This window comes from Nicotiana sylvestris, chromosome 3 (genome assembly GCF_000393655.2).
Source record: "Nicotiana sylvestris chromosome 3, ASM39365v2, whole genome shotgun sequence".
NCBI classification, from domain to species: domain Eukaryota; kingdom Viridiplantae; phylum Streptophyta; class Magnoliopsida; order Solanales; family Solanaceae; genus Nicotiana; species Nicotiana sylvestris.
The window spans coordinates 115,608,672-115,635,433 of record NC_091059.1 but is presented as its reverse complement, the minus strand read 5'-3'; the positions used below and the strand labels follow the sequence as shown (position 1 = coordinate 115,635,433).

Sequence of the window (26,762 nt, the reverse complement as noted above, 5' to 3'; positions counted from 1 at the left end):
TTAGAACACACATGCATATTGGCCTGCCAACGAACCCCTTATCAAGGAAACCCTGAAGCTGCTCTTTCAACTCCTTTAACTCTGTCGGTGCCATATGATACGGTGCCCGGCACTAAATCAATATTGAAGTCAACAACCTTGTCCGGCGACATGCCCGACCACAAGAAACACATCCGAAAAGTCCCTCACCACCGGAACTGAATCAATGGTAGGAGTTTCTCCACTGACATCCATCACGAAGGCCCAAATAAGAAAGACAATCCTTCCCAGCCATCCGTTGGGTCTTCAAAATATAAAACCACCCTACTAAGAACATAATCCATCGAACCTCGCCACTCAATCCATGGCATTCTCGGCATAGCCAACATCGCCACCTTAGTGCAATAGTCCAGAATAACACGACATGTAGACAACCAGTCTATACCCAATATCACATCCTAAACCTAACATACCAAGCAACAAGGATCCACTCAGGTCTCCAAACCTCCAAATAGTTACCACACAAGACCGATGTACGCGATTCACAACCACGACCTAACCTGTCTATGAGAACTCCCAGTCTCCAAATCCATTTAGCACACGGATCACTATATCTGATCCCAACTCCACCTAAATATGCAACACACCTCTAATACCCCAAACATCCATGAGAAGTACTCCTATAATTCTTCTGTGCCACCAAGCAAACTCGAATATCAGCAGTCGATCAAATAAAAGAGTGCCACAATACTAATGAAGTATTCTCAACTTAAACACATTGCCCTTTCTAAAATGTATACCCCCCATAAAGCCATACCAATTAGCAATATCATCTCCCTAATCATCTGGAGATTATTTTCCTAATCATCTGAAGCTGTCCATGCTACCTAAGAATTTGTGACCTTCTTTTCAAAACTGAACCATGACCCTACACTTGCAAATCTCAATCTTACACAATATACCGCATATACCATACCATCCTAGGATAAACATGAGAACTTCATATCTCTTCCGGGCCACAAACAGCTACGTACTCAACTAGCCAAGAACTTTTCATTGATCCCATCTAGAAGAAAACCACTACACATCCCATGCTCCTCACACTCGTAGAAAATACGCATCTATAACCGTGGTAGAAACCATAAAGAACTCTCTGAATTCCATTTGCACAAAGCTAAACCATCAGGATTGAATCCTTCTAACTCAACCAAGCTACGCATGTCACTAAAACCCAAGAGAAATTTCGCGAAATACCTGAAGAAACTCATTACCTCGTACGTATCCAAAGAACTAATGATATCCTTACCATGCCAATCCAACCTACTACCATGCTATCCCATCTATCCAAGTTCCTTCTGATTTACCTTCAGCTTGATACTTCTTCTTGCTATAACACCACAGTTCCTCAACCCAGACTCACCACATGGGACCCAAGCATGAAACCACACCGTCCAAGGCTCATAAACCGCTGAATACTCTCTTAAATATTTCCAAGAGCACCACATTCAAAATACCTACCCTAGAGGGTTTTCCTGCGATCCCAACGTCGTTTTCTTCACCTTCTTGTTACTGATATATAGAATCCCATGATGATATAGAAATACCACGAGTCTTGACACCCTCAAATGAAAAAAACTCAATTTCTAAACTTGAAAACCTCCAATTACTACATGTAAAATCTTGAACTTATTAGAACCATTCTCGAGAGTCATCCACTCTACTCAAACCTCAATTAAACTTATCAAATGAACCGAATAACATGTGCCTCATTAGCACTCCGACACTGTAGCCTGCACCCAGGCAACTTCCTGCTCTATGCACTGCACATCCTTTACCAATAACCACTCAAGACATTTTGTGATTCTCATACACCTATGAAGCATAATATAACCTTTGTCGAAATTTTCCTTTACTTGAGCCATCCTCGGTCCCAATCTCCGTAAGCATAACTGATTCACTCGTATGCCTCAAACTGGAACAAACATAGCACATAATCGTGCAACCAACTAATCAATAGTAGACACCCCCACTTGGCTCGAAGCCATAGGTCAAAACACGCACAATAACTCATAACGCATATACTCTATTGCTTCCATAATACCATAATGAGATTAAACTCAATCCTTCATAAGCTCGTGAAACACAGACCATCTAGTACTTTAAATCTTCTGCCAATCTCGCATTCACTCTTGTAATAGTTAAACCCACTCTCTTAGGCGACCCAAATTCAAATTGCAACACATATATTTCCCTGGTAACAGAGATCTTCCAATAAACGACATAAAGGATTATGCAAACTTCAGAACAATCCACAGGAGATAACCCACCTGCTTCGCCTCAACTAACATCTCTTTATACCCTTCCACCGTCATAGACATTACACAGTCACTTGATCTTCCTGAGTCTGAACTCACATCACAACGTGAAATCCACTTCACTCCCCCAACTAAAAAACATAAAAAGATTCTTCACACACCCATAACTCGGGGCTATACCTCAAATCAAGAAGGAAATCAAGCACCTAATAGTTCTTCTATCCTCTCGCAGACCCTTCTCGTCGCTTCCAAATCATATGAATACATCTCGCAATCACATCATACTCATCACACAGATGTCCAGTCATCACTCCCACTAATAGGGACACTATCGGCAATACAAATCCAAAAGTACGTGCTCACACAATCAACGCCTCAGTGCTCCAGCTATAGGCAAAACCCGGCCTCAAGTCCTCCAGACTGGCCCAACATCAACACACAGAGATCACATCTCGCCCCTCGATCATGGAATCACAAGTCATCGATGCACATCTGATACTAAGCGCTCATGCGCGCATACGAATGCGTGGAAAGAATTCAAAGAGTTATATTTCAAGCTGAATCAATGATGCACGATAAGAATTCAAGAATGTGAGATTTTTCCTAAAGGTTCTGCAGCCTCCCGAGAATAAGTACAGACGTCTCCGTACCGATCCGCGAGCCTGCTCATGACTCGTGAGACCTATGTAACCTGGGCTCTGATACCAACTTGTCACGGCCCCAAACCGGACCCGATCGTGATGGCGCCTCTCGTGAAGACAAGGCCAGCCGACACAACTCCCAAATTCATTTTTTAACAATTTTAATAAGTCAATTTAAGTCATTGATAAGAAATAAATCCAAAAATTAAGCGAAATAGAACAAGTGTGGAAATAGATACAATCCGACATCGGGGTGTCACAAGTCACGAGCATCTACTAAGGTCTAAATACAACGGGAAGTCTGGAAAATGTGCTAAATACAGTTTAATGAAATTAAGAGGGCAAAAAGCAGCTACCTTGCTAAACTCCGATGACTCTGCCTCTGAGCAACCAATCGCTACCGGGTTCAGAAATACATGAATCTACACACAAGGTGCAGGGAGTAATGTGAGTACTCCGACTCAGTGAGTAATAACAATAAATGAAGGCTGAGCGATAAGAAATCACATAAAAGCACATCAACATGCTATAAAGAAGCAGTACAAAATCAGTAAAAACAATGAGACAGTGAAACATATTAAGACACCTTAGTTCAGAGTAAACTTCTTTAAAACATCTTTTGACAATTAAACAATTAAATGGAAAGCAGCTAGAACAGATAAACACATAAAATCCGCCCCTCGGGCACAATGTCAATAGAATTTGCCCCTTAGGCAATATCATGGAACAACACCAGCCCCTCGGGTTATATCTCATATCACAATGGGTACCCACACTCACTGGGGGTGTACAGATTCCAGGAGAGGCCCCTAACGGCCCAAGCGCAATATCAAGCCATCTCGTGGCATAATCAATAGGCTCTCGGCCTCATGTCAATAAGCCACCTCGTGGCGTACAATCACAGGCCCTCGGCCTCATAATCATAAATCAGTGTATTACTGCTTCGGCGTGCAACCCATCCAAAGTATCCTCACAAAATAGGCTCTCGGCCTTACTCAGTTAGAAATCACTAAAAACCACTCGGGCACAGTAAAATATGATGTTCATCCCAAAATATCATTTAAAGTGTTAAAATAGAGTAAACATGTCTGAGTTATGAAAACAATATAATATAGCATGACTGAGCACATATATAAAATCAAAACAGTGAGGAAATAGCGGTAAAAATCCCCTAAGGGTCTAAATAATTGGCACGAGGCCCAAATATGGCATTCAGCCCAAAACATGATGATAGCAAATAATTTTCAATCAAATACGCGGTAAAACAATTGTTCGGGATGGACTAAGTCACAATCCCCAACGGTGCACGACCCCACGCTCGTCATCTAGCGTGTGCGTCACCTCAATATAGCACAACGATGTAAAATTCGGGGTTTCATACCCTCAGGACAACATTTACAATCATTACTCACCTCGATCCGGTCCAAAATCTAGCCCGCGATGCTTTTGCCATCTCGAATCGACCTCCGAATGCTCCAAATCTAACTACAATCAGTACATAACCAATAAAATATGCTAAGGGAACAAAGCTCACTCGAAAATATCAAGTTTACATAAAAAATCCTGAAATTGCTCAAACTCGGCCTCGGCCCACGTCTCGGAATCCGATAAAAATCACATCAATAGAATCCTCATCCTCTCACGATTCTACCCATATCAAATTTATCAAAATCCGACCTCAATTGCCCATTCAAATTTCCAAAAGAATTCTCAAACTTTTATTTCATTTTCCCCCCAATTTCCACTCTATTTTCTCAACTTAAATGATGAAATTCAAGACTAAATCATGGAATTAAACAAAATATGAGTGAAGAATACTTACCCCAATTGCTCCATTGAAAATCCCCTCAAATTTCACCTTCTCCCGAGCTCTCCAATGGCTTTTATGATATTGGACTTAAACCCTCGATTTTTAAATATAAAATGTCTGCCCAGATTTTCCTTCATCACGAACGCGGCATCTCCCTCGTGTTCACAAAGAACACAGCTTCACTAACCGGAACTCCTTCTATGCGAACGCGAGAACCCTCTCGCGAACGCGATGCACAACAGAATCAACACTTCGCGAACGCGACCACTACTACGCGAACGCGTAGAACAATCGCCTTGGGGACCCAGCTATTCCTCTTTCTCTACGCGAACGCAGTGGTCATTGAACTCAGCCCTTCGCGAACGCGAGACCATCTTCGCGAACGCGAAGGCTAACTCCACAGCTTCACACTCTAACCCTTCGCGAACGTGGGACATGCATCGCTAATGCGAAGGTCAAAAACCTGAAACCCCAACATCAGAGATTCTGCAATCTCCACCAACATGAAACGATCCGGCTAACCACCCGAAACTCACCCGAGGCCCTCGGACTTCAACCAAACATGCCAACATATCCCATAACCTCATTCAAACTTGTTTCAACCTTCAGAACGCTCAAAACAACATCAAAACACCAAAATCACATCAGATTCAAGCCTAAGAATTCCAAGAACTTCCAAATTCCGCTTTCGATCAAAAAGTCTACCAAACCTCGTCCGAATGACCTGAAATTTTGCACACACGTCATAATGACACAACGGACCTACTCCAACTTTCGGAATTCCATTCCGACCTCTATATCAAAATCTCACATATCAACCGGAAAACGCCAAAATTCCAATTTCGCCAATTCAAGCCTAAATCCACTCCGGACCTCCAATACACATTCCGAGCACGCTCCTAAGTCCCAAATCACCTAACGGAGCTAACCAAATCATAAAAATTCCGATCCGAGATCATATACTAAATGTCAAAACTTGGTCAAACCTTTCAAATTTTAAGCTTCAAACTGAGAACTGTTCTTCCAAATTCATTCTGATTACCCTGAAAACCAAAACCGACGATTTACATAAGTCATAATACATCATACGGGGCTAGCCATGCCCGAGAACTGGTGAGCAAAGTGCAAAAGCTCAAAATGACCGGTCGGGCCGTTACACCCCACCCCACCCTACCCCACCCAAAAAAAAAAAAAAGAAAAGCCCTCAAAAGGGATACTGCAATAAACATGAAAATTACGTCTCTTATGTTGATTGAAAAATAAGTAACAACAATAATAGGATCTAAGTGTAAGCACGTAATTTTTGACCCGCGCAAATTTTAAAGTTAGTTTTAGTATTTTAATATTTTTAAAATATTTACTTGACTTTATTTTAATATAATTTAATCTTTTACTTTTAGTCCTAAGACATAAAAAAAATATAAAATAAATTTATTTATCGTGTTTATCGCTTTTCTATATTTTTATCTTTAGTTTAAGATCAATTAGTATATTTTTATTCATGGTATCTTAATTTTATCATGACTTTAGCCTATTTTCTTTACTTTTTACTTTAGTGTTATAACATTTAAAAATACAAAAATAAAAGTAAAAGTAGTTTCATTTTAAAATTTTGTTTATTTACTTAACTAAGTTTAATTAATATTTTGATAGGATTTTTGAGTTTGTCTTTGTCCAACAAGAAAAATTGTAGGCCCAAAGGTGTGAGTCCATTTCTTTTAACTTACACCTAATTATTCTTAGCACATTCTTCCCAACCCATTAGCCCATTTATGTGCAAGATTTAATCTTAGCCATCTATTTCCTTCTAATCCAATGGCCATCATCCCTTCCCCCCTTCATATAAAATACCCAATTATAGAAACCCTAACCCAAGTTTTGAACTCTTGGTCTTGAACTAAAAAGAGCCATCGGCGGTTGCTTCATCTTCTCGACCCTTTACAAACTATTCCAAATACTCTACCAAGAAAATCACCAAAAAATGTTTAGTTCACTTTGTCTAGTTTCATTTTTTGTTTCCCTTTTGTAAATTGAAATCTGGAATCGTAGCTACTGGAGTAAAAATTATGGTCCATCATTTTGAGTCGATCCAGTCGATGTGGTTTGCTGTTCGAATATTTTTAGTGAATTGCTCGATTTTATTTTAAGCTTGGGTTGATGCTCTAGTTGATCGAGTATTCCAGTCTAAGCGGAAAGGGTCGATTTGTCGTCGGCGCGAGGTTCTGTTCGAGATTCCGTCGTGTTCGTGTCCCAACTGGTATTTTTGGTCGCTGCTCAATTAAAGGTCTATTCCTCACTCTGTTTCTTCTCAGATTTTCAGATTTCAATTGTTTTGGTGTTTGAACGGAACATTTATTTGGTTGTGTGCTTGCTCTTTGATTTTAAGTGAAATTCTTTTATTTGGCCTAAACTTTGATGAGATTAATCTACCGGTCAGTTTAATTGACCTTCTTGCTAAAAATATTGGGGCATGATCGTTGATTTTACTCTTTAAATGTTTGGAGTCTTTTTGCATTTGTTGGTTCTAAAGTTTGAAGTTTAGCCTCGTAGATGTATGATTAGTTTGGTTATTAGTAAATTGCTCAATAAAGTTATATTGACTGAAGAATATTTGGTTAGTATATGGTAGTTAGTTTGGGATTTAGAATTGCCATTAACAGTAAGTAATATTTAGGCAAATGGTAGAACCAAAGTTTTTTTCTAGCAGCAATCAGTTGTCAAAATTGTCTTGAACTTCAAATAATATCACGTTTGCTTCTCTTTTCCTATTATTCCATTATGCATTCTTCTATTTTATATGCATGTTTAGATGTTTTCCTTTATAGGTTTATTTAATTTTATTGGTATGGTTCGTACCTATTTTGGATAGTTCAGATCATGCGGTGGGATGCGGGTATAAAAGGACTCAATTTGATTTTCCAACAATTTTATTTCAACGTTTCCCCGCTAGTAACATGTTTTAGGTTGATCACACTTGGGTAAGCAAGCCTTAGGATTTTTATTAGTTTTCGTGGAGAGAGGTCGTTCCCTTAGTTAAATTTATCTGGGGTATGCCCCGTAGTATTTGTATTCAGAGACCGAAAAGTAGAACTTGTAGTATTTTATTTTCATTTTTTTTCTTTTATTAGGTGGGGACGACCTCGAGCCTTTTGTGTGTTTATTTTTCTGTGTTTATCTTACCTCAATCCGAATATTCTAAAAGTCAACTAGATCGAGTATGCAACCGTGACTTTCACGGGACTTGGGGAATGCCTAACACCTTCTCCCCGAGTCAAATAAACCACCTTACCCGATTCTCTGGTGCAGACTTAGCTTTAGAGTCTCAAGTGTTTTAAAAAAAAAAAATTATTTTTAGAAAAACGGTGACCTGACACACCGAAATCAATGTCAGGTGGCGACTCTGAGTTAATCCTTTTGAACACAACTCTGTCACTTCTCGAATCGAAAACCCTTTTCAAGTTTTACTAAATCTTTTTATTATTTTAAGAGGGCTTAGTGAGTTTGTTTGAAAAAGGGGTGTGACATCACTGGCGACTCTGCTGGGGACCTGCAGATTCGAGCTAGTACTTGATCTTGTTGGTTTTTAGGATATTCAGTTGAGGTTTTTATGTGTTTTGTTTGCTTTTTATTTTGTTTATATCATTTTTATTTGCTAGTTGCTTATTTATTTACAGTTTTTCCTTTATGAGTTACTGTTTTATAAATTGTCATCATGTGCATAACCATGGGTTTTCTTTCTGCAACAAGTCTCGGAGTACGTGTCGCGTGCACGAACTCTTTGTTGAGTCACCCTTAATTTAGGAGGGGGCCGTCGGACGTATGGAGTGGGTGGAAAGCTTGAGCAGCCACCATCGACCATACGCTCCCCCGAATTGCCTTGTTAGTGAACCCCAAACTTAGGTCAGCCTTTAGATCATTTTTATTTGCATCATGTCATTTAGACCTAACAAGGCTCTGTCCAGGTACCGTGTCCTTTTGTAGGAAACCTATCCAAATTTTGTCAAAATGGGCCCGTGGCCCAAAAAGACATTCAATCATCCCTATGTGATACATGTTGCATCTTTGAGGGTAAAAAGATCATTTGGCGGACCGATGCTTGGGAAAGAAGGGTGAAAGACGAAGCAAGTAGGGCCCAGTTATATTTTTCTTTCACTACTTTTAAAAAAAAAATGAAAATGAAAAATCCAAAAAAGATTTTACATTTTCCCATTATTTTCCAAAAAGAAAAAAAAAGAAAAAAAAAGAAAATCCAAAAGATTTTACATTTTCCATCATTTTCCAAAAATTCAAAAAAAAAGAGAAAAGAAAATCCAAAAAGTGTTTACATTTTCCATCATTTCTCAGAAAGACAAAAAATATGGTTTTTCCAAATTAGTTGCATTTTTTTTAAAAAAGGCTTTCTCCCATGACCAATCTTCCTGAACTACGCGAACCTGATTCTCGTCTTCTGGGGCGGGATACGTAGGCAACCCACATAGGGTCCGGTCTTCCTATTAGGTCCTAGGTTCTTGGCTTCCAGGGTCGTAGCCAAATCTTGCATGTATAGCCATATTTGGCCACTTTGGCCGTTTTTGCAAAAATAGAAGTGCTTTCTCAAAGTAGTTTGCTATCTCTTGTCCTAGGATCTTGAGTCTACAATAAAGTATCCTCTTAATTCTAAGGTTCATTCCTGTCAAATTTGCATGTCTAGCCACTTTTGGCCACATCGGTCATTCTTGCAAAATATGGTTATTTTTGCAAGAGTGGCTCAATTACCCATGTCTTAGGATCTTGATTTATAACTCGATTTCATATCACTTTAAGGTCCATCCATGTCGTGTTTGCGTCCCTAGCCACATTTGGCCACATCGGCCATTTTTGCAAAAAGGGTCCATTTCTGCAAAGTAATTTTTAAGACCATGATTGTCGGGATATTAGAGTCATGTAAGCTTTAAATGGAGTATTTCTCATGCATTAGGGGTCAACTCTGTCAAGTTTGCGCTAATAGCCACTTTCAACCACTTAGGCCATTTTGCAAAAATAACCAAGTTGTGTCCTGCATTTGTCGACTAGGAAATGTGGTGGGGTAACGTAGTGTCCCGAGTCGCTAACCATGTTTGCTTCATTCATGTATGGACCCGCTGATTCGATCCAAAGTGCTGATGGTAGTAAAGATTCCTAGGAAGTTGATCAAGTGGTGGAAAATGTTTTCATCGTTAGAGCAGCACGAGTTAATGCAGAAATTGGGCACCTTAACTTCCCTTATTGATATCACACCCCGCCCAGATTTAGTGGAGGTGATGCTGACTTATTGGGATCCACAAAATTTGATTTTCAGATTTGGAGAGTGTGAGATGACTCCTACCTTGGCAGAAATGTCTGGTCTCACTCGTTTAAGCTATATAGGCAAGGACATGATACTTCCTTGAGACCACTCTAGGACAAGATTCCTCAGCGACCTAGGCCTGAAAGATAATAAGCATTTAAAATGTCTCGAGCAGTCCTGGATATCCTTGGATTATTTGTTTGCTAGATTTGGACCACAGGATAGTTTTGATGTCTTTTGGGATGAGTTCTGCACAACCAAGGCAAAGTGGCAAAGACGTCGCCTCGAAGCTTTCAGCCTTGCTTTGTTGGGATTATTGGTTTTTCCATTAGATGAGAGGCACATTAGTACCCGTCTACAGTCAGTGGTAATGGCACTATTTCATGAGAAGCAACGCAAAACCGTTACCGTTGTGCCGATGATCTTAGCAGAGTTGTACCGAGCCCTGAGTGAGGTTAGGGGAGGTGTCAGATATTTTGAGGGAAGTAACCTTTTGCTACAGCTGTGGATGATGGAGCATTTGCACACCGCTTCCTTACTTTGTCCCATCGACCGTGCCTTGAGGGATTGGGTGGTATGCATCGAACGCATGATGAAATCTCCTAAGTTTACGTACCCAGTAGGCGTCACGGCTTGGATTGAGTTCCTTGGTTTGAGGACAAATGGGAATGTTTTGTGGGCTTACCTTTGGCTACCTTTGGATGATATCTTGGTAGGGTGCCTCATGCAGCCTTTCCTGATGCTGATAGGACTCAAGTGTGTTAGGTCGTACACTCCCCTTAGGGTAATGCGGAAATTGGGCAGAAGACAAGCGGAGCCTCCAACTTTGAACCTTCGAAGGCACATCATAAATTTTAGCAAAAAGGTGGCTGATGAAATCAAGTATGTGCAATACTGGAACAATGCAAAGAGGATGAAGAAAAATACATTAGTAGAGGATGTTGGCAGGCCCGAGTGTACTCAGGAGTACTTGATTTGGTTACAATCCGTCCCGCCAGGGGTCAGCATCCCATTGCCAAGCCAACTCAAGGGTCGGGCAGTTCAGACAGATGATTTTGGGGAGGCATCGGACCAAGATCCCTAGGATAAGCTTGAGTTGATAAAGTCTCAGTTAGCGGGATTGGCAGCATAGCCAATATTTGTTTAGGGTCGGCCTTCAGGATGCGGAGGCACACGCCAGGGCCTTTATTCCCAGCATTGGTGTTTCTTTACGAGGCATGTTACAGAGTTTGAGCATGACGGACAGCCCAGGACCATCCCGGTCAGGACAGTCGCATTCAGGAGCAGCTTGAGGAGTCATTCTATTTAGGTGTTTTGAGATTGTCTTATGTTGTCTTTTACTTTCGTGTCTTGTCTAGAAGTACCGAGTCCTTTAGGTAATGTCAGAGTCTGTCGTAGTGTAGTTGAGTCTGTCATGTCTTTCATTATCGTATTTCCCTTTGTATTTTAATATCGAAAAGTTTTAAATGAAAAATCCCAAAAAGATTTTGTTTTCAATTTATTTTCCACCACTTCTCCAGAACTACGCTTGGTCTGATTCATGAGGGACATGATACGTAGGCAACCTACATCGGGTCCGATCAAATCATTTTTGGTTCAAAATAAAAAGAGAAAGAAAAAGAAAAGAGTGATAAGAGGTGTTGGAAAAGAAAGAGAAGAAAGGATTAAAATGAGCAAATTGGGATGATGCCATATGACCCTGCGACCCTCAAAACCATTTTAGAACCGTTGATTGTTGCTAGGTGCATTGCACGTAATGTGATATTATTATTTGATAAATACTCCAATGCTAACATGGTGGTTTTGTGTTGTTGTCCTCTATTATCTTTATTAAGTTTCAGGAAGGTGGTTAGTTTGTTGGCCTCCTGGCAAGTCATCTATACAACACCCGGTCAAAGCGTCAAACAGTCATGGTTAGCAAGGAAACAGACACTGGAGTTGTATAACCACCAAGGGAGATTGTTGAGTCGGAATCGGAACTACAAGAGGAGGTCCGGAGGTTGAAGCATCAGATGGCAGAAATGTATCAAGCCTGGATTAAGGGACATCCTCCACCCTCGTTCCCTACCAACTACACAGAAAACCCTGCTTCCATTCCACCACTCTCTCAATCCCAGATGCCCAATACCATTGATCTTTCCCTACAACACGCACCTGGCTTTACCCCTTACCACAACTACCCCGGCACTTCAGCCCAAATTGTTCATGCTCCGCCAGCCAAAACAACCTCATACCCTGCTCAGACATCTACTCCTATTTTTGTACCCCCTCCACAAGCTACCCTCCACCGATCCTCTAGTGAGCCCAAATTCCTCGCTACAGATACTCACTACTATGCACCGGACCCCACCTTCAAAGTCCCAGATCCTTACTCTTACAATCCCCAATTTGAGCCTCATGTTGAAACTGACAAACTACCCAAGAACGCAGAGCAAGAAGAGATGTTTAGGAAGGTACAGAGTCTGGAGCAATCACTGAGAGATATGCAAGGGTTGGGAAACCAAGTGAGTGTAGCCTATAAGGATTTGTGTTTGTTCCTCGATGTCCAATTGCTTGTCGGGTTCAAGATGCCCAAGTTTGACTTGTATGACGGACATGGGATCCTATAGCTCATCTGAGAGGTTATTGTAGTAAGATGAGAGGCGCCGGGGGAAAAGATGAATTACTGATGGCATACTTTAGCCAAAGTCTGAGTGGGGCAACTTTAGAATGGTACACCCACCAGGACGCCAGCAAGTGGTACACCTGGGACGATATGGCTCAGGCCTTTGCCCGACACTTTCAGTACAATATAGACATTGTTCTAGACCGCCTATCTCTGACCAAGGTGGAAAAGAAACCCAGTGAAAGCTTTAGAGAATATGGGTTCTGGTGGAGGGAGCAAGCTGCACGAGTCAATCCTCCGATGGAAGAGGACGAGATAGTTAAATACTTTCTTCAAGCCCTAGAGCCCACTTACTATGGCCACTTGATCTCAGCCATTGGTAAGTCTTTCAATGATGTGGTGAAGATGGGAGAAATGGTGGAAGAGGGGCTCAAGTCGAGTAAGATCATGAGCTATTCTGCTATAAAAGCAACCACCCGGGCAATCCAGAGTGGTACCGGAAGTTTGCTAGGCAAGAAGAAGAAGGAAGATGTTGCTATGTTTGTCTCCGGATCATGGCATGGCCAGAGGGGTTCACCTCATCAGTACATCCATCCTCGACCCCGACCCCAAGCCTACGCCCAAGCTCCATATAATCCACCTCAACATTACTTTTCCCCGCAAAACCCCTAATACTTAGCCAGGTCATCCCAATACCTTGTTCACCACACACAGTCATATGCTCAACCCCCTTCTTACCTGCAATGGCGTGCTCCAGCTCCGCAGAATATCTACCCAGCTCCACAAAATACCTATCCACCCCCACAACCCTATCAAAGCCTCACTGGTTCAAATTTTCGATCAAGGCCAGATATAGGAGAGAGAGGCAGCAGCGGAAACAAACTTTTACCCCGCTTGGAGAGTCCTATGCTAGTCTGTTTCAAAGGTTAAGGCAGTTGAACGTCTTGAGGTCGATTGAGTCAAAGATACCAAATCCCCCTCCAAAAAACCTCGATTATTCCCTAAGATGCACCTATTGTTCTGATGCTCCAGGGCATGACATAGAGAAGTGTTGGCATTTGAAACGGGCAATCCAGGAGCTCATTGATACAAACCAAATTGTAGTCCAAAGCCCAGATGTGCCAAACATCAACCAAAACCCTTTGCCAGCCCATGCAGAGACGCACATGATTGAAATAGTTCACAAGGATGGGGAGCCCAAAAAGTCTTCTAAGTCCGTCATGATGATTTGGGCCAGTGAAAGCAATTTGGTTAAAGCTCCAGACTCTACAAAAGCAACGCCCTTGATAGTTGAAGGGATTACAGAAAAAGCCGAGCTCACTCAATTCGAAGTCACCAGTGTTGGTCGTGAAAGGGCTGTCGAAAGATATCGGGGCAAGTTCAGAAAGTTCAAAAGTGGTAGTACCAGGGATTTCAAGTAAGCATGTCATAGTTGTGAAAGGGGCTCCTATTACCCCTATCATCATTAAACCAGTAACCCAGCTGCTAGTGATGGATGCCAAGGCTGTTCCGTGGAACTATAAACAAGTGATAGTGACATACAAAGGAAAAGAAATAGAGGAAGAAGTTAATGAAACTGGAGGATTGACTCGTTCTGGGGGATGTTTCACCCCAGAAGAATTAAGGAAAGCCAAGTCATTCAAGGATAACCCAATGCCAGTAAAGAAATCGGTCACTGAGGAAGAGGCTGAGGAGTTCCTGAAAAGATGAAAGTGCAGGATTATTCCATTGTGGAGCAGTTAAGGAAAACACCAGCTCACATTTCTCTTTTGTCTTTGTTGATACATTCAGATGAACATCGCAGGGTCTTGATGAAGATTTTGAATGAGGCAAATGTTCCTGATAAGATCACAGTGAACCACTTGGAAAAGATAGCTGGAAGGATCTTCGAAGCAAATAGGATCACTTTCTCGGACGATGAACTTCCTATGGAGGGTACAGAACACAACCGAGCTCTTTATCTCACGGTGAAGTGTGAAGATTCTGTTATCTCAAGGGTTTTGGTTGATAATGGCTCTAGTGCGAATATTTGTCCCCTGTCTACTCTGCAACAACTGAAGATTGGCACCGAAAGAATCCACTTGAACAATGTGTGTGTCCGAGGCTTTGATGGGGGAGGTAAAGATTCTATTGGAGATATAATGCTCGAATTGTCAATAGGGCCTGTTGAGTTTACCATGGAATTCCAAGTGTTAGATGTGGTTGTCTCCTACAATCTGTTGTTGGGCAGGCCCTGGATACATGCTGCTAAGGCAGTCCCGTCTTCTCTACACCAAATGGTGAAGTTTGAATGGGACACGCAGGAAATAGTTGTGCACGGTGATGAGGACTTGTCAGCTTGTAATGACACAATTGTTCCGTTCATCGAAGCTGAAGATGATAAGGGACCTTGGGTCTATCAGACTTTCGAAACAGTGTCCGTTGAGAAAATTCCTGAAGGAAAATGCATTCCGGGTCCTAAGCTATCATCCACGTCCGTCATGGTTGCGAATGAAATGTTGAAGAATGGTTTTGTGCCGGGCAAGGGTCTGGGCTCATCTCTGCAGGGTATTGTGCATCCAGTGCGCCCCAGTGGGAATCCTGGTACATTTGGTTTGGGATTCATGCCCACAGAGAAGGACATGAAAAGGGTTAAAAATCTAAAACAGAAGGTATGGTCGCTCCCCAAGCCCTTCCCACACATCTCTAAGTCTTTTGTCAAGCCAGGGACTGAAAAGCCTCCAACCTCCTCAATCCCAAAACCTGTGGTCGATGTTGATGAAGAGCTGATCAAGAGGTTCCAAAGTCTGTTCGAAGAAGTCAATATGGTAGAAGTTGGTGAAGGCTCTAGTAAAGCAAATGTGCAGCTCGTTGGCCCAAACGTGAAGCTTAGCAATTGGGAAGCTACTCCTCTCCCCACCAGGAAGGAGTTTTGGTAGTTTGCTTTGTTTTCCTTTCTGTTATCTGGGTTATTCCAGGGTTGTAATCCAGATTTTTAGTTTTGCTTGTTTTGATGTTCAAACCCTTCTATCCTTTTATTTTCAATGAAATGCAATTTTCTGTTTTCCGTTATTCTTAATAGTGTTTTATTTTGTTCTTTTTTCTTTTGTACAGTTCTTTTTATGCTGGTTGCAGTGACATGACATGCATGAAGAGTTTTCAGCCGAGTCTTAAAAGCCAATCTAATTCTGAAATAACAATCCAAGAAGTAGAATATAATGATGAAATAGAATATGATGAAGAAGCAGCATTTGAGGAAATCAGTAAAGAGCTAAAACAATTTGAAGAAAAACCAAAGCCTAATTTGAGTGAGACCGAAGCAATCAATTTAGGGGACTAGGATGATGTTAGGGAAACCAAGATAAGTGTGCATTTAGAGCCGCAAGTTAAGGAGGCAATAATCAAAATATTGTTTGAGTACAAAGATGTCTTTGCATGGTCATATGATGATATGTCGGGCCTGAGCACTGATCTGGTAGTTCATAAATTGCCAACTGATCCAGCATTCCCTTCTGTCAAGCAAAAGTTGCGAAAGTTCAAGACAGATATGAGTGTGAAGATTAAAGAAGAAATCACAAAGCAGCTTACTGCAAAGGTCATTCGGGTCACTCGATATCCCACTTGGTTAGCCAATGTTGTGCCAGTACCAAAGAAGGATGGTAAGACCAGGGTCTGTGTTGATTACCGTGATATTAACAAAGCAGCCCAAAGGATGATTTTCCATTGCCGAACATTCACATTCTGATCGATAATTGTGCCAAGCATGAGATTGGGTCTTTTGTGGACTGTTATGCGGGATATCACCAGATCTTGATGGATGAGGAAGATGCATAAAAGACAGCGTTCATCACGCCATGGGGAACATATTGTTATGGGGTAATGCCATTTGGTTTGAAGAATGATGGGGCAACTTACATGAGGGCGATGACCACCATATTTCATGACATGATACACAGGGAGATTGAGGTTTATGTAGATGATGTGATCATAAAGTCAAAGAAGCAGTCTGACCATGTTAAGGATTTGAGGAAGTTTTTCCAAAGACTCTGCGGGTATAACCTCAAGCTCAATCCAGCGAAATGTGCATTTGGTGTCCCGTCGGGGAAGCTGCTGGGATTTGTGGTTAGCAGACGCGACATTGAGTTAGATCCATCGAAGATCAAAGTCATTCAAGAGTTACCGCCGCCAAAGAACAAAACAGAGGTGATGAGTTTGCTTGGAAGGTTAAATTACATCAACAGGTTCATTGCTCAGCTCACGACAACCTGTGAGCCCATCTTTAAGCTGCTAAAGAAGAATGTTGCGGTCAAGTGGACTGAAGAATGTCAAGAAGCATTTGATAAGATTAAGAGGTACCTGTTGAATCCACATGTGTTGGTCCCACCAGAGCCTGGAAGACCTTTAATTCTCTATTTGATAGTCTTGGATAATTCTTTTGGCTATGTATTGGGTCAACATGACATCACGGGAAAGAAGGAGCAAGCAATCTATTATCTCAGTAAGAATTTCACTCCTTATGAGGTTAAGTACACTCTGTTTGAGAGGATATGTTGCGCCCTGACTTGGGTTGCACAAAAGTTGAAGCATTATCTGTCGTCCTACACTACTTACCTCATTTCCCGCATGGATCCTCTAAAGTATATCTTTCAGAAGCCTATGCCCACGGGAAGACTGGCGAAGTGGCAGATTTTACTTACTGAGTTTGACATCATCTATGTGACTCGGACTGCGATGAAGGCCTAAGCCTTGGCCGACCACTTGGTCGAGAATCCGGTGGATGATGAATATGAGCCACTGAAGACTTATTTTCCTGATGAAGAGGTCATGTGTGTTGATAAGGTTGACCGAGATGAAAATCCAGGTTGGAAACTCTTCTTTGATGGAGCTGCTAACATGAAGGGTTTCGGAGTAGGGGCTGTACTTATATCTGAAACAGGGCAACATTACCTTGTAACAGCCCAGCTTCGATTTCATTACACCAACAATATGGCCGAGTACGAAGCATGCATTCTAGGTTTGAGGTTAGATGTAGACATGGGAGTCCAAGAAATATTGGTTCTGGGAGATTCAGATTTGTTGGTTCATCAGATTCAAGGAGAATGGGAGACTCGAGATTTGAAGCTCATACCGTACCGACAGCGTCTGCATGATCTTTGTCAATGGTTCAGGTCGGTTGAATTTAGACATATTCCCAGGATTCATAATGAGATTGATGATGGCTTGGCCACTCTGGCGTCAATGTTACATCATCCGGACAAGGCTTATGTCGACCCCGTGCACATCCAAGTTCATGATCAACATGCTTATGTAATGTGGTGGAAGAGGAAATTGATGGCGAACCTTGGTTCCACGATGTCAAAGAATACATCAGGTCGGGGGTATATCCAGTACATGCTACAGGTGACCAAAAGAGAACCATTCGACGTCTGGCTAGTGGATTTTTCTTGAGTGGAGGAATCTTGTACAAGAGGACTCCGGATTTAGGACTGCTGAGGTGCATAGACACTGAAGAAGCTTCAACTATCATGGCCGAAGTGCATTCTGGAGTTTGCGGGCCGCACATGAACGGGCATGTCTTGGCAAAGAAGATACTTCGAGCAGGTTATTATTGGCTCACCATGCAACGGGATTGTATCAGTTTTGTTCGCAAGTGTCATCAATGCCAGGTACATGGTGATTTGATTCATTCTCCCCCATATGAGTTACACACAATGTCTGCACCTTGGCCCTTTATTGCTTGGGGCATGGATGTCGTTGGACCAATTGAGCCGGCAGCGTCAAACGGGCATAGATTTATTCTGGTGGCCATTGATTACTTTACCAAGTGGGTCGAAGCTGTAACTTTCAAGTCCGTGACCAAGAAGGCGGTGGTGGATTTTGTTCATTCAAATATCATTTGTCCGTTCGGAATTCCCAAGGTGATCATCACAGACAATGCTGCTAATCTCAACAGTCATTTGATGAAAGAGATATGCCAACAATTCAAGATCATGCATCGGAACTCCACTCCGTATCGCCCCAAGGCAAATGGAGCTGTTGAGGCTGCTAACAAGAACATAAAGAAGATACTTCGTAAGATGGTTCAAGGTTCTAGACAGTGGCATGAAAGGTTGCCTTTTGCCTTACTAGGTTATCGCACTACTGTTCGCACTTGAGTAGGTGCAACTCCTTATCTGCTGGTATATGAAACTGAGGCAGTTATACCTGCGGAAGTTGAGATTCCATCCCTTCGGATCGTTGCAGAAGCTGAAATTGATGATGATGAGTGGGTCAAAACCCGGCTAGAGCAGTTGAGTTTGATTGATGAGAAAAGGTTAGCTGCAGTATGTCATGGTCAATTGTATCAGAAGAGAATGACAAGTGCATACAACAAAAATGTGCTTCCTCAGAAATTCGAAGTGGGCCAGATGGTATTGAAACACATCCTTCCTCATCAGGCTGAAGCTAAAGGCAAGTTCGCCCTAAACTGGCAGGGGCCGTTCATAGTGACAAGAGTGTTGCCCAATGGCGCTTTGTATTTAACAGACATAGAAGGTAAATGTGTAGATATGGCTATCAATTCTAATGCAGTTAAGAGGTACTATGTATGATTTCTTTGCCTACCTTCAGTTGTATTTTGTACTTGGCCTATTCAAAGTTGAAATGACGAAGGCATTTTGTTCCGCTACCCAAACACTTTCATCCTTTGTTACCCCTTTTGAGCTTTATTTATTTTCTTTCATACCCCTCTTTTGGAATCAGTAGTAGAAGTAGAGAATAAAAAAATGAATGATGATGAATGAGTGAAAATAAGAAAAACGGAAAAAAAGGAAAAAGAAAAGAAGGAAAAGAAAAAAAAAGGAAAAAGAAAAAAAAAGAAAAGAAAAAGGGAAACAAAAACAAACAACTTTCTTTTTGAACTACGTTCGACCTAATTCCTTTTAAGGATACGTAGGCAGCCTCACGGTTCGGTCCCATCAAAATAAAAATTAAAACTCCCCGGACCCAAAGAAACTAGGGCAGAAGTTTTGGTTTTGAAAAGATCTGATTCCAAAAGTTGTAATTTTGACCCCTTTCATCTTAAGTTAGTTTGAGCCTTCATGCCACCCTTTCTTTCTAACCCTGTCCAAAAGCCTACATTACGGTCCAAAGAAAGACCTTCCGATCAATCTTTGAGGATGCCAGGTCAAGCGAGATAGAGGTATGATTTACATATAGGTAACACTTTGTTCACGGGCGCAAGAGAGAAAATTTAAAATGAGAGAGTCTTATTGGTGAAAACCTTCACGGGCACCGTAAGGCGATGGTGAGCTGAGAAAAAATTTAAAATGAGAGAGTCTTATTGGTGAAGACCCTTGCCGACACCATAAGGCGATGATGAGTTGAGAGATGAACACATTAGAGAGGCTTGTTGGTGAAAACCCTTTGGGGCACTACAAGTCGAATGAGGCTCATGACTTTACAAAGAATTTTGATCAGTGAAAGCCCGGTTTTGAAGTATGAAGACAGGACATGAACTGAAAATATGATTGGTTGGACGGATTAGGCTGATCAATCCGAAATGCATGCCATGATCATTGGAGCTGGCTGCTTCCCTCAGATAAGTCTTCTTTTCTCATTCTTCTTCATATAGTCATCTGTGCTCAAAATTTTCCTTTGTTCCTTTTTGTCAAAAATCATTTCACTTTGCTCTTTGAGTCTATCTTTATGGGTCTCTTTGGAGTCAGCCCTAGTTGAACAAGCAGGAAAGGATTTCAAAGCCTATTACCAGCTTCTAAATTGCACAAAGCGGAGTCCGACCAGGCACATCACAATTGATTTGATTTAGAATAAGCAGTATGGTGATAACTGAGGTTCAAGCAATCAAGTGAATTTTGAATTTTGAGAAGATACAAGGATTCAACAACTTTCAAAATGAAAACACAATGCAACAAGTGAGTGTGAGAGATTCAGGTCATGCAGAGGTTTTGTGGTCCAGTTATAATCAAAAGGTCAAACAACTTCTTGCTAGCCCGAAGCAGCTAATCAGAATGAAGCATGACAGTGGCGGAAGCAGACACTCAGCAAGGATGCCACAAACTAACCAGCACATTTTCAAACTAACAAGATTCTATTTGTCTGAAACAGGGGCAAGAAAATTTTTAAATCCACAGGGACCTCCCATGGAAAAACATGGTTCAGGGAGCAAGAAATTCTATTCAGAATCCTCAAAGATGAGAGCATGACTCAGGTAAGTTCGTTTTAAATTCTCAGGATCCTTCTGGATAATGGGATTTAATTTTAAATTTTCAGGACCCTCCTGGATAATGGGATTTAGTTTTTAAATTTTCAGGATCCTTCTGGATAATGGGATTTAGTTTTTAAATTTTCAGGACCCTCCTGGATAATGGAATTTAGTTTTAAATTTTCAGGACCCTCCTGGATAATGGGATTTAGTTTTCAAATTTTCAGGACCCTCCTGGATAATGGGATTTAGTTTTTAAATTTTCAGGACCCTCCTGGATAATGGGATTTAGTTTTTAAATTTTCAGGACCCTCCTGGATAATGGGATTTAGTTTTTAAATTTTCAGGACCCTCCTGGACAATGGGATTTAGTTTTTAAATTCTCAGGACCCTCATGGATAATGGAATTTAATTCGAAAGCTTTCAGGACCCTCCTAGATAATGGGATTTAATTTTAAAAGAAAAGTTCTCAGGACCCTCCTGGATAATGCGGTTTAATTTTAAATTTTCAGGACCCTCCTGGATAATGGGATTTAGTTTTTTAATTTTTCAGGACCCTCTTGGATAATGAGACTTAGTTTTAAAGCTTTCAGGACTCTCCTGGATAATGAGATTTAGTTTTAAGTTTTAGATGAGATTTAATTCGAAGTTTTCAGGGCCCTCCTGGATAATGGGATTTAGCTTTTGAATTCTTAGAGCTCTATAGGTAACATGATCCGATTAACACTCACAAATATGCCCAGATCCCAAACTGGGGCAGAAAAATTTTCTTTTGTTTTGTCTGTTTTGTTGCAATATCAGGCGCCCACCTGGATATCGAGGGAATACAATTCAAGTTTTGGTAATCAGGCGCCCACCTGGATAACGAGGGAATACAATTCAAGTTTTGGTAATCAGGCGCCCACCTGGATAACGAGGGAATACAATTTAAGTTTTGGTAATCAGGCACCCACCTGGATAACGAGGGAATACAATTCAAGTTGTTGGTAATCAGGCGCCCACCTGGAGAACAAGGGAATTCATTTCAGACTTACTTCAATTCGCAAATTTAAGAAGTATCAGGAGCCCGCCTGAAGAACAAGGTCTACTTTTCAGCTTCATGTTGAAGATCAAGTAAAAATTCACGGAAGATTCAAGACAAGAAGTAGATAGGATCTTGTATTTTCTTTTACTTTTGCTGTAATTTTTTCCTTTTATTTTTGATGTAATGGCCGGAACCGCGGACCAGAACCTCGACGGCACTTCACTCGACTCTCCACCTCGGTACTCCATCATCCTTCTCACTTCTGAACTACACGTAGTCTGATTCCTTTATAGCCAAGGATATGTAGGCAGCTCAGATACCAGGGCTCGGTCACAATCTTTTTAGCCACCTTTATTTTCTTTTGAATAAGCGTCGGGTCATAAATCAATTACGTTGCTTATTGTTCTTTGCTCCGAAAACTCTTCGTGTTTCCAAGCAAAGAGGGGCAGCTGTAAGCACGTAATTTTTGACCCGCGCAAATTTTAAAGTTAGTTTTAGTATTTTAATATTTTTAAAATATTTACTTGACTTTATTTTAATATAATTTTAATCTTTTACTTTTAGTCCTAAGACATAAAAAAAATATAAAATAATTTTATTTATCGTGTTTATCGCTTTTCTATATTTTTATCTTTAGTTTAAGATCAATTAGTATATTTTTATTCATGGTATCTTAATTTTATCACGACTTTAGCCTATTTTATTTACTTTTTACTTTAGTGTTATTATTGTTATAACATTCGAAAATACAAAAAAAGTAGTTTCATTTTAAAATTTTGTTTATTTACTTAACTAAGTTTAATTAATATTTTGGTAGGATTTTTGAGTTTGTCTTTGTCCAACAAGAAAATTTGTAGGCCCAAAGGTGTGAGTCCATTTCTTTTAACTTACACCCAATTATTCTTAGCCCATTCTTCCCAACTCATTAGCCCATTTATGTGCAAGATTTAATCCTAGCCATCTATTTCCTTCTAATCCAATGGTCATCATCCCTTCCCCCTTCATATAAAATACCCAATTATAGAAACTCTAACCCAAGTTTTGAACTCTTGGTCTTGAACTAAAAAGAGCCATCGGCGGTTGCTTCATCTTCTCGACCCTTTACAAACTATTCCAAATACTCTACCAAGAAAATCACCAAAAAATGTTTAGTTCACTTTGTCTAGTTTCATTTTTTGTTCCTCTTTTGTAAATTGAAAACTGGAATCGTAGCTACTGGAGTAAAAATTATGGTCCATCATTTTGAGTCGATCCAGTCGATGTGGTTTGTTGTTCGAATATTTTTAGTGAATCGCTCGATTTTATTTTAAGCTTGGGTTGATGCTCTAGTTGATCGAGTATTCCAGTCTAAGCGGAAAGGGTCGATTTGTCGTCGGCGTGAGGTTCTGTTCGAGATTCTGTCGTGTTCGTGTCCCGGCTGGTATTTTTGGTCGCTGCTCAATTAAAGGTCTATTCCTCACTCTGTTTCTTCTCAGATTTTCAGATTTCAATTGTTTTGGTGTTTGAACGGAACATTTGTTTGGTTGTGTGCTTGCTCTTTGATTTTAAGTGAAATTCTTTTGTTTGGCCTAAACTTTGATGAGATTAATCTACTGGTCAGTTTAATTGACCTTCTTGCTAAAAATATTGGGGCATGATCGTTGATTTTACTCTTTAAATGTTTGGAGTCTTGTTGCATTTGTTGGTTCTAAAGTTTGAAGTTTAGCCTCGTAGATGTATGATTAGTTTGGTTATTAGTAAATTGCTCAATAAAGTTATATTGACTGAAGAATATTTGGTTAGTATATGATAGTTAGTTTGGGATTTAGAATTGCCATTAACAGTAAGTAATATTTAGGCAAATGGTAGAACCAAAGTCTTTTTCTAGCAGCAATCAGTTGTCAAAATTGTCTTGAACTTCAAATAATATCACGTTTGCTTCTCTTTTCCTATTATTCCATTATGCATTCTTCTATTTTATATGCATGTTTAGATGTTTTCCTTTATAGGTTTATTTAATTTTATTGGTATGGTTCGTACCTATTTTGGATAGTTCAGATCATGCGGTGGGATGCTGGTATAAAAGGACTCAATTTGATTTTCCAACAATTTTATTTCAACGTTTCCCCGCTAGTAACATGTTTTAGGTCGATCACACTTGGGTAAGCAAGCCTTAGGATTTTTATTAGTTTTCGTGGCGAGAAGTCGTTCCCTTAGTTAAATTTATCCGGGGAATGCCTCGAGAGATTTGTATATATTTATCCGGGGTATGCCTCGTAGTATTTGTATTCAGAGACCGAAAAATAGAACTTGTAGTATTTTATTTTTATTTTTTTTCTTTTATTAAGTGGGGACGACCTCAAGCCTTTTGTGTGTTTATTTTTCTGTGTTTATCTTACCTCAATCCGAATATTCTAAAAGCCAACTAGATCCAGTATGCAACCGTGACTTTCAAGGGATTCGGGGAATGCCTAACACCTTCTCCCCGAGTCAAATGAACCCCCTTACCCGATTCTCTGTGCAGACTTAGCTTTAGAGTCTCAAGTGTTTTAAAAGAAAAAAAAATTATTTTTAGAAAAACGGTGACCTGACACACCGAAATCAATGTCAGGTGGCGACTCTGAGTTAATCCTTTTGAACACAACTCTGTCACTTTTCGAATCGAAAACCCTTTTCAAGTTTTACTAAATCTTTTTATTATTTTAAGAAGGCTTAGTGAGTTTGTTTGAAAAAGGGGTGTGACACTAAGGACTAAAGATAAACTTTTGTGGTTTTTCAAATATGTTAATTAAAAGGTAAATAGAGCTGTTAGTACTATTTTTTTTTGAACTGTTAGTACTTATTCAGTTGTATATCAATGTAAATATAATGACATCACATATCATCACACTATATTATAAGTATGAAGTCCCAATCTAAAAAATTGAATTACAAAAAACTCCTTCAAAAGTTAATTGACTATTATAACCTCGAATTAAATGTTAAATTTTAGCTGCAATGAGACTTTAACCCCAATATAATTTATTGCTATTGTGAAATTATCTCAACGTAAATCTTTTTACCTCTTAGCAAGGGACCTTTGGTTTGCTTTGTCATCATGCTTTCTCCATGGGTTAAGAAAGCCATCAGATAAACTTTTAAAAGAAGAAGTATATGAAAAAAAACAGTAACCTTGCAAGCTTAACAGGTAAGATTATTTTATCTTCCTATGAGTATCTATGAAATTGTATATTAGTATTGTTTATGCAAATTTTTATTAAGCAACACCATCTACTGTTATTTAGTCTGTAATAGTGTTCTTTTTTATCTTTTCCCGATACTCATATAAACTCTTGCCATAAAAGAAGTTTTAAGCAGTAGAGTTTCTCCCTTCAACATTCATTTCCTTTTGAGTTTTGTTTTCATTTTCCTTTTCAGCATATTACATTTTCTGATTTGACAATTTGAAATTTAAGCAGGTTAATTTGATATGATAATATCATTGAAATAATAACCAAAAAAAAAAGAGAAATATTCGAACTTGAATTTTTTGTTTTCTAATTTAAATAATGTAAAAATAGAATGTAAGTAGACTACGAGATGGATGTAGCCAAGTGGATCAATTTTATGAAATAATTACAGTATTAATGTAATTTATTGGATTAATTTATTTGTAAAGGCACACATTAACATCGAAGATATATGAATTTGAGGTGATCACCATATATCTCTACAACTATACTGCATTTACTTTGCAGGATATATGTACCAATTGCGAATTGCTTTTTACATTAGACTTTTTATGTGAGAATTTTCGAAAAATTTATCATGATGCATATATCTATTATATTCCATTTTGTTGAATTTTTTGTTTTGTATTGTTCAATTAAATAAGTCTTCTTTTATTTTGTTGGTATATATATATATATATATATATATATATATATATATAATTCTCCCTTCATTTTCAGTACTTGCACAAAATATGTAAGTTATAATAGCATGGAGATTAAATATATTATATTATTAATAAATTACTATTATTTTATATAAAAATGTACATTTTTTTAGATATAAGATATCTTACTTAAATAAAGTGGCATCTGATATGATAAAATGATATCTATATCTATCTAAATTCATATCTACACCCATTACCTGCCAACATTATATAGATCAAGTTCTAATATCTTAACAATGGCATATCAAATTCAACAAACCTGGTTCTAGAAGATATTAATAAACTATTTTCCAACCTTATCATTTAGTAAATAAAAAAAAATTATGTTTATTAACCCCCCCCCCCCCCAAAAAAAAAAAGACAATCAGATGTAATTGCAGGCAAAGCCAGAAATCACAATAAGACACTGTTTTAATTTTTATTTTATAAATCAAGCTGCACGGTTTAATAATATATATGATTGTTTTTTAATTATATACTCAATTATATGGAGTACACGTGCAATACGCGTGTCAGAAACAAGTCATTTTTACAAGTATGAAAAATAACAAAGTTTAGTGGTAGAAAAAGAAACAAAGAGTATTCTCCTCAATTTGTGAGTGTGACTTTTTTTTTAAGGAGAGAGAAATGTTCTTATAAGAACATGTTTGGGCTTTTCCCTTTTAGCTCGCACCAGAAACTATTACATTCGATAGCTGAAAAAGTATTGTCACACCCCAAACCTGAAGAGGCGTGGCCGGCACCCGGTGTCATACTCGGCCCGAGCGTACCATTCTGTAACTGTGAATTCTGGAGGGGTAACCCTCAACTTAGGCCGATGAGGTCATATTCTGAATCATCTAAAAATAATGTTTCTCTCATATGAGGGGTAAACATACCCAAAAGTTAATATATATATATATATATATATATATGTGTGTGTGTGTGTGTGTGTGTGTGTGTGTGTGTGTGTGTGTGTGTGTGTATATATATGTGTATGTAG

The 26,762-nt window shown here is 39.6% G+C and overlaps 1 protein-coding gene across 2 annotated transcripts; it reads left to right on the top strand.

Moving 5' to 3' along the window:
• The first annotated feature begins 6,384 nt into the window (after positions 1-6,384).
• Positions 6,385-19,398, top strand: LOC138888747 (uncharacterized). Of its 2 annotated transcripts, none has more exons than XM_070170960.1 (2): positions 6,385-7,029; positions 11,892-19,398. In XM_070170960.1, exon 2 carries the CDS (start codon positions 14,362-14,364, stop codon positions 15,571-15,573), a length of 1,212 nt encoding a protein of 403 aa, XP_070027061.1. In that variant the 5' UTR covers positions 6,385-7,029; positions 11,892-14,361; the 3' UTR covers positions 15,574-19,398. The 2 variants fall into 2 exon arrangements, with proteins under 2 accessions (XP_070027061.1, XP_070027060.1); XM_070170959.1 differs by having other exon boundaries at positions 11,886-19,398.
• The last annotated feature ends 7,364 nt before the right edge of the window (positions 19,399-26,762 follow it).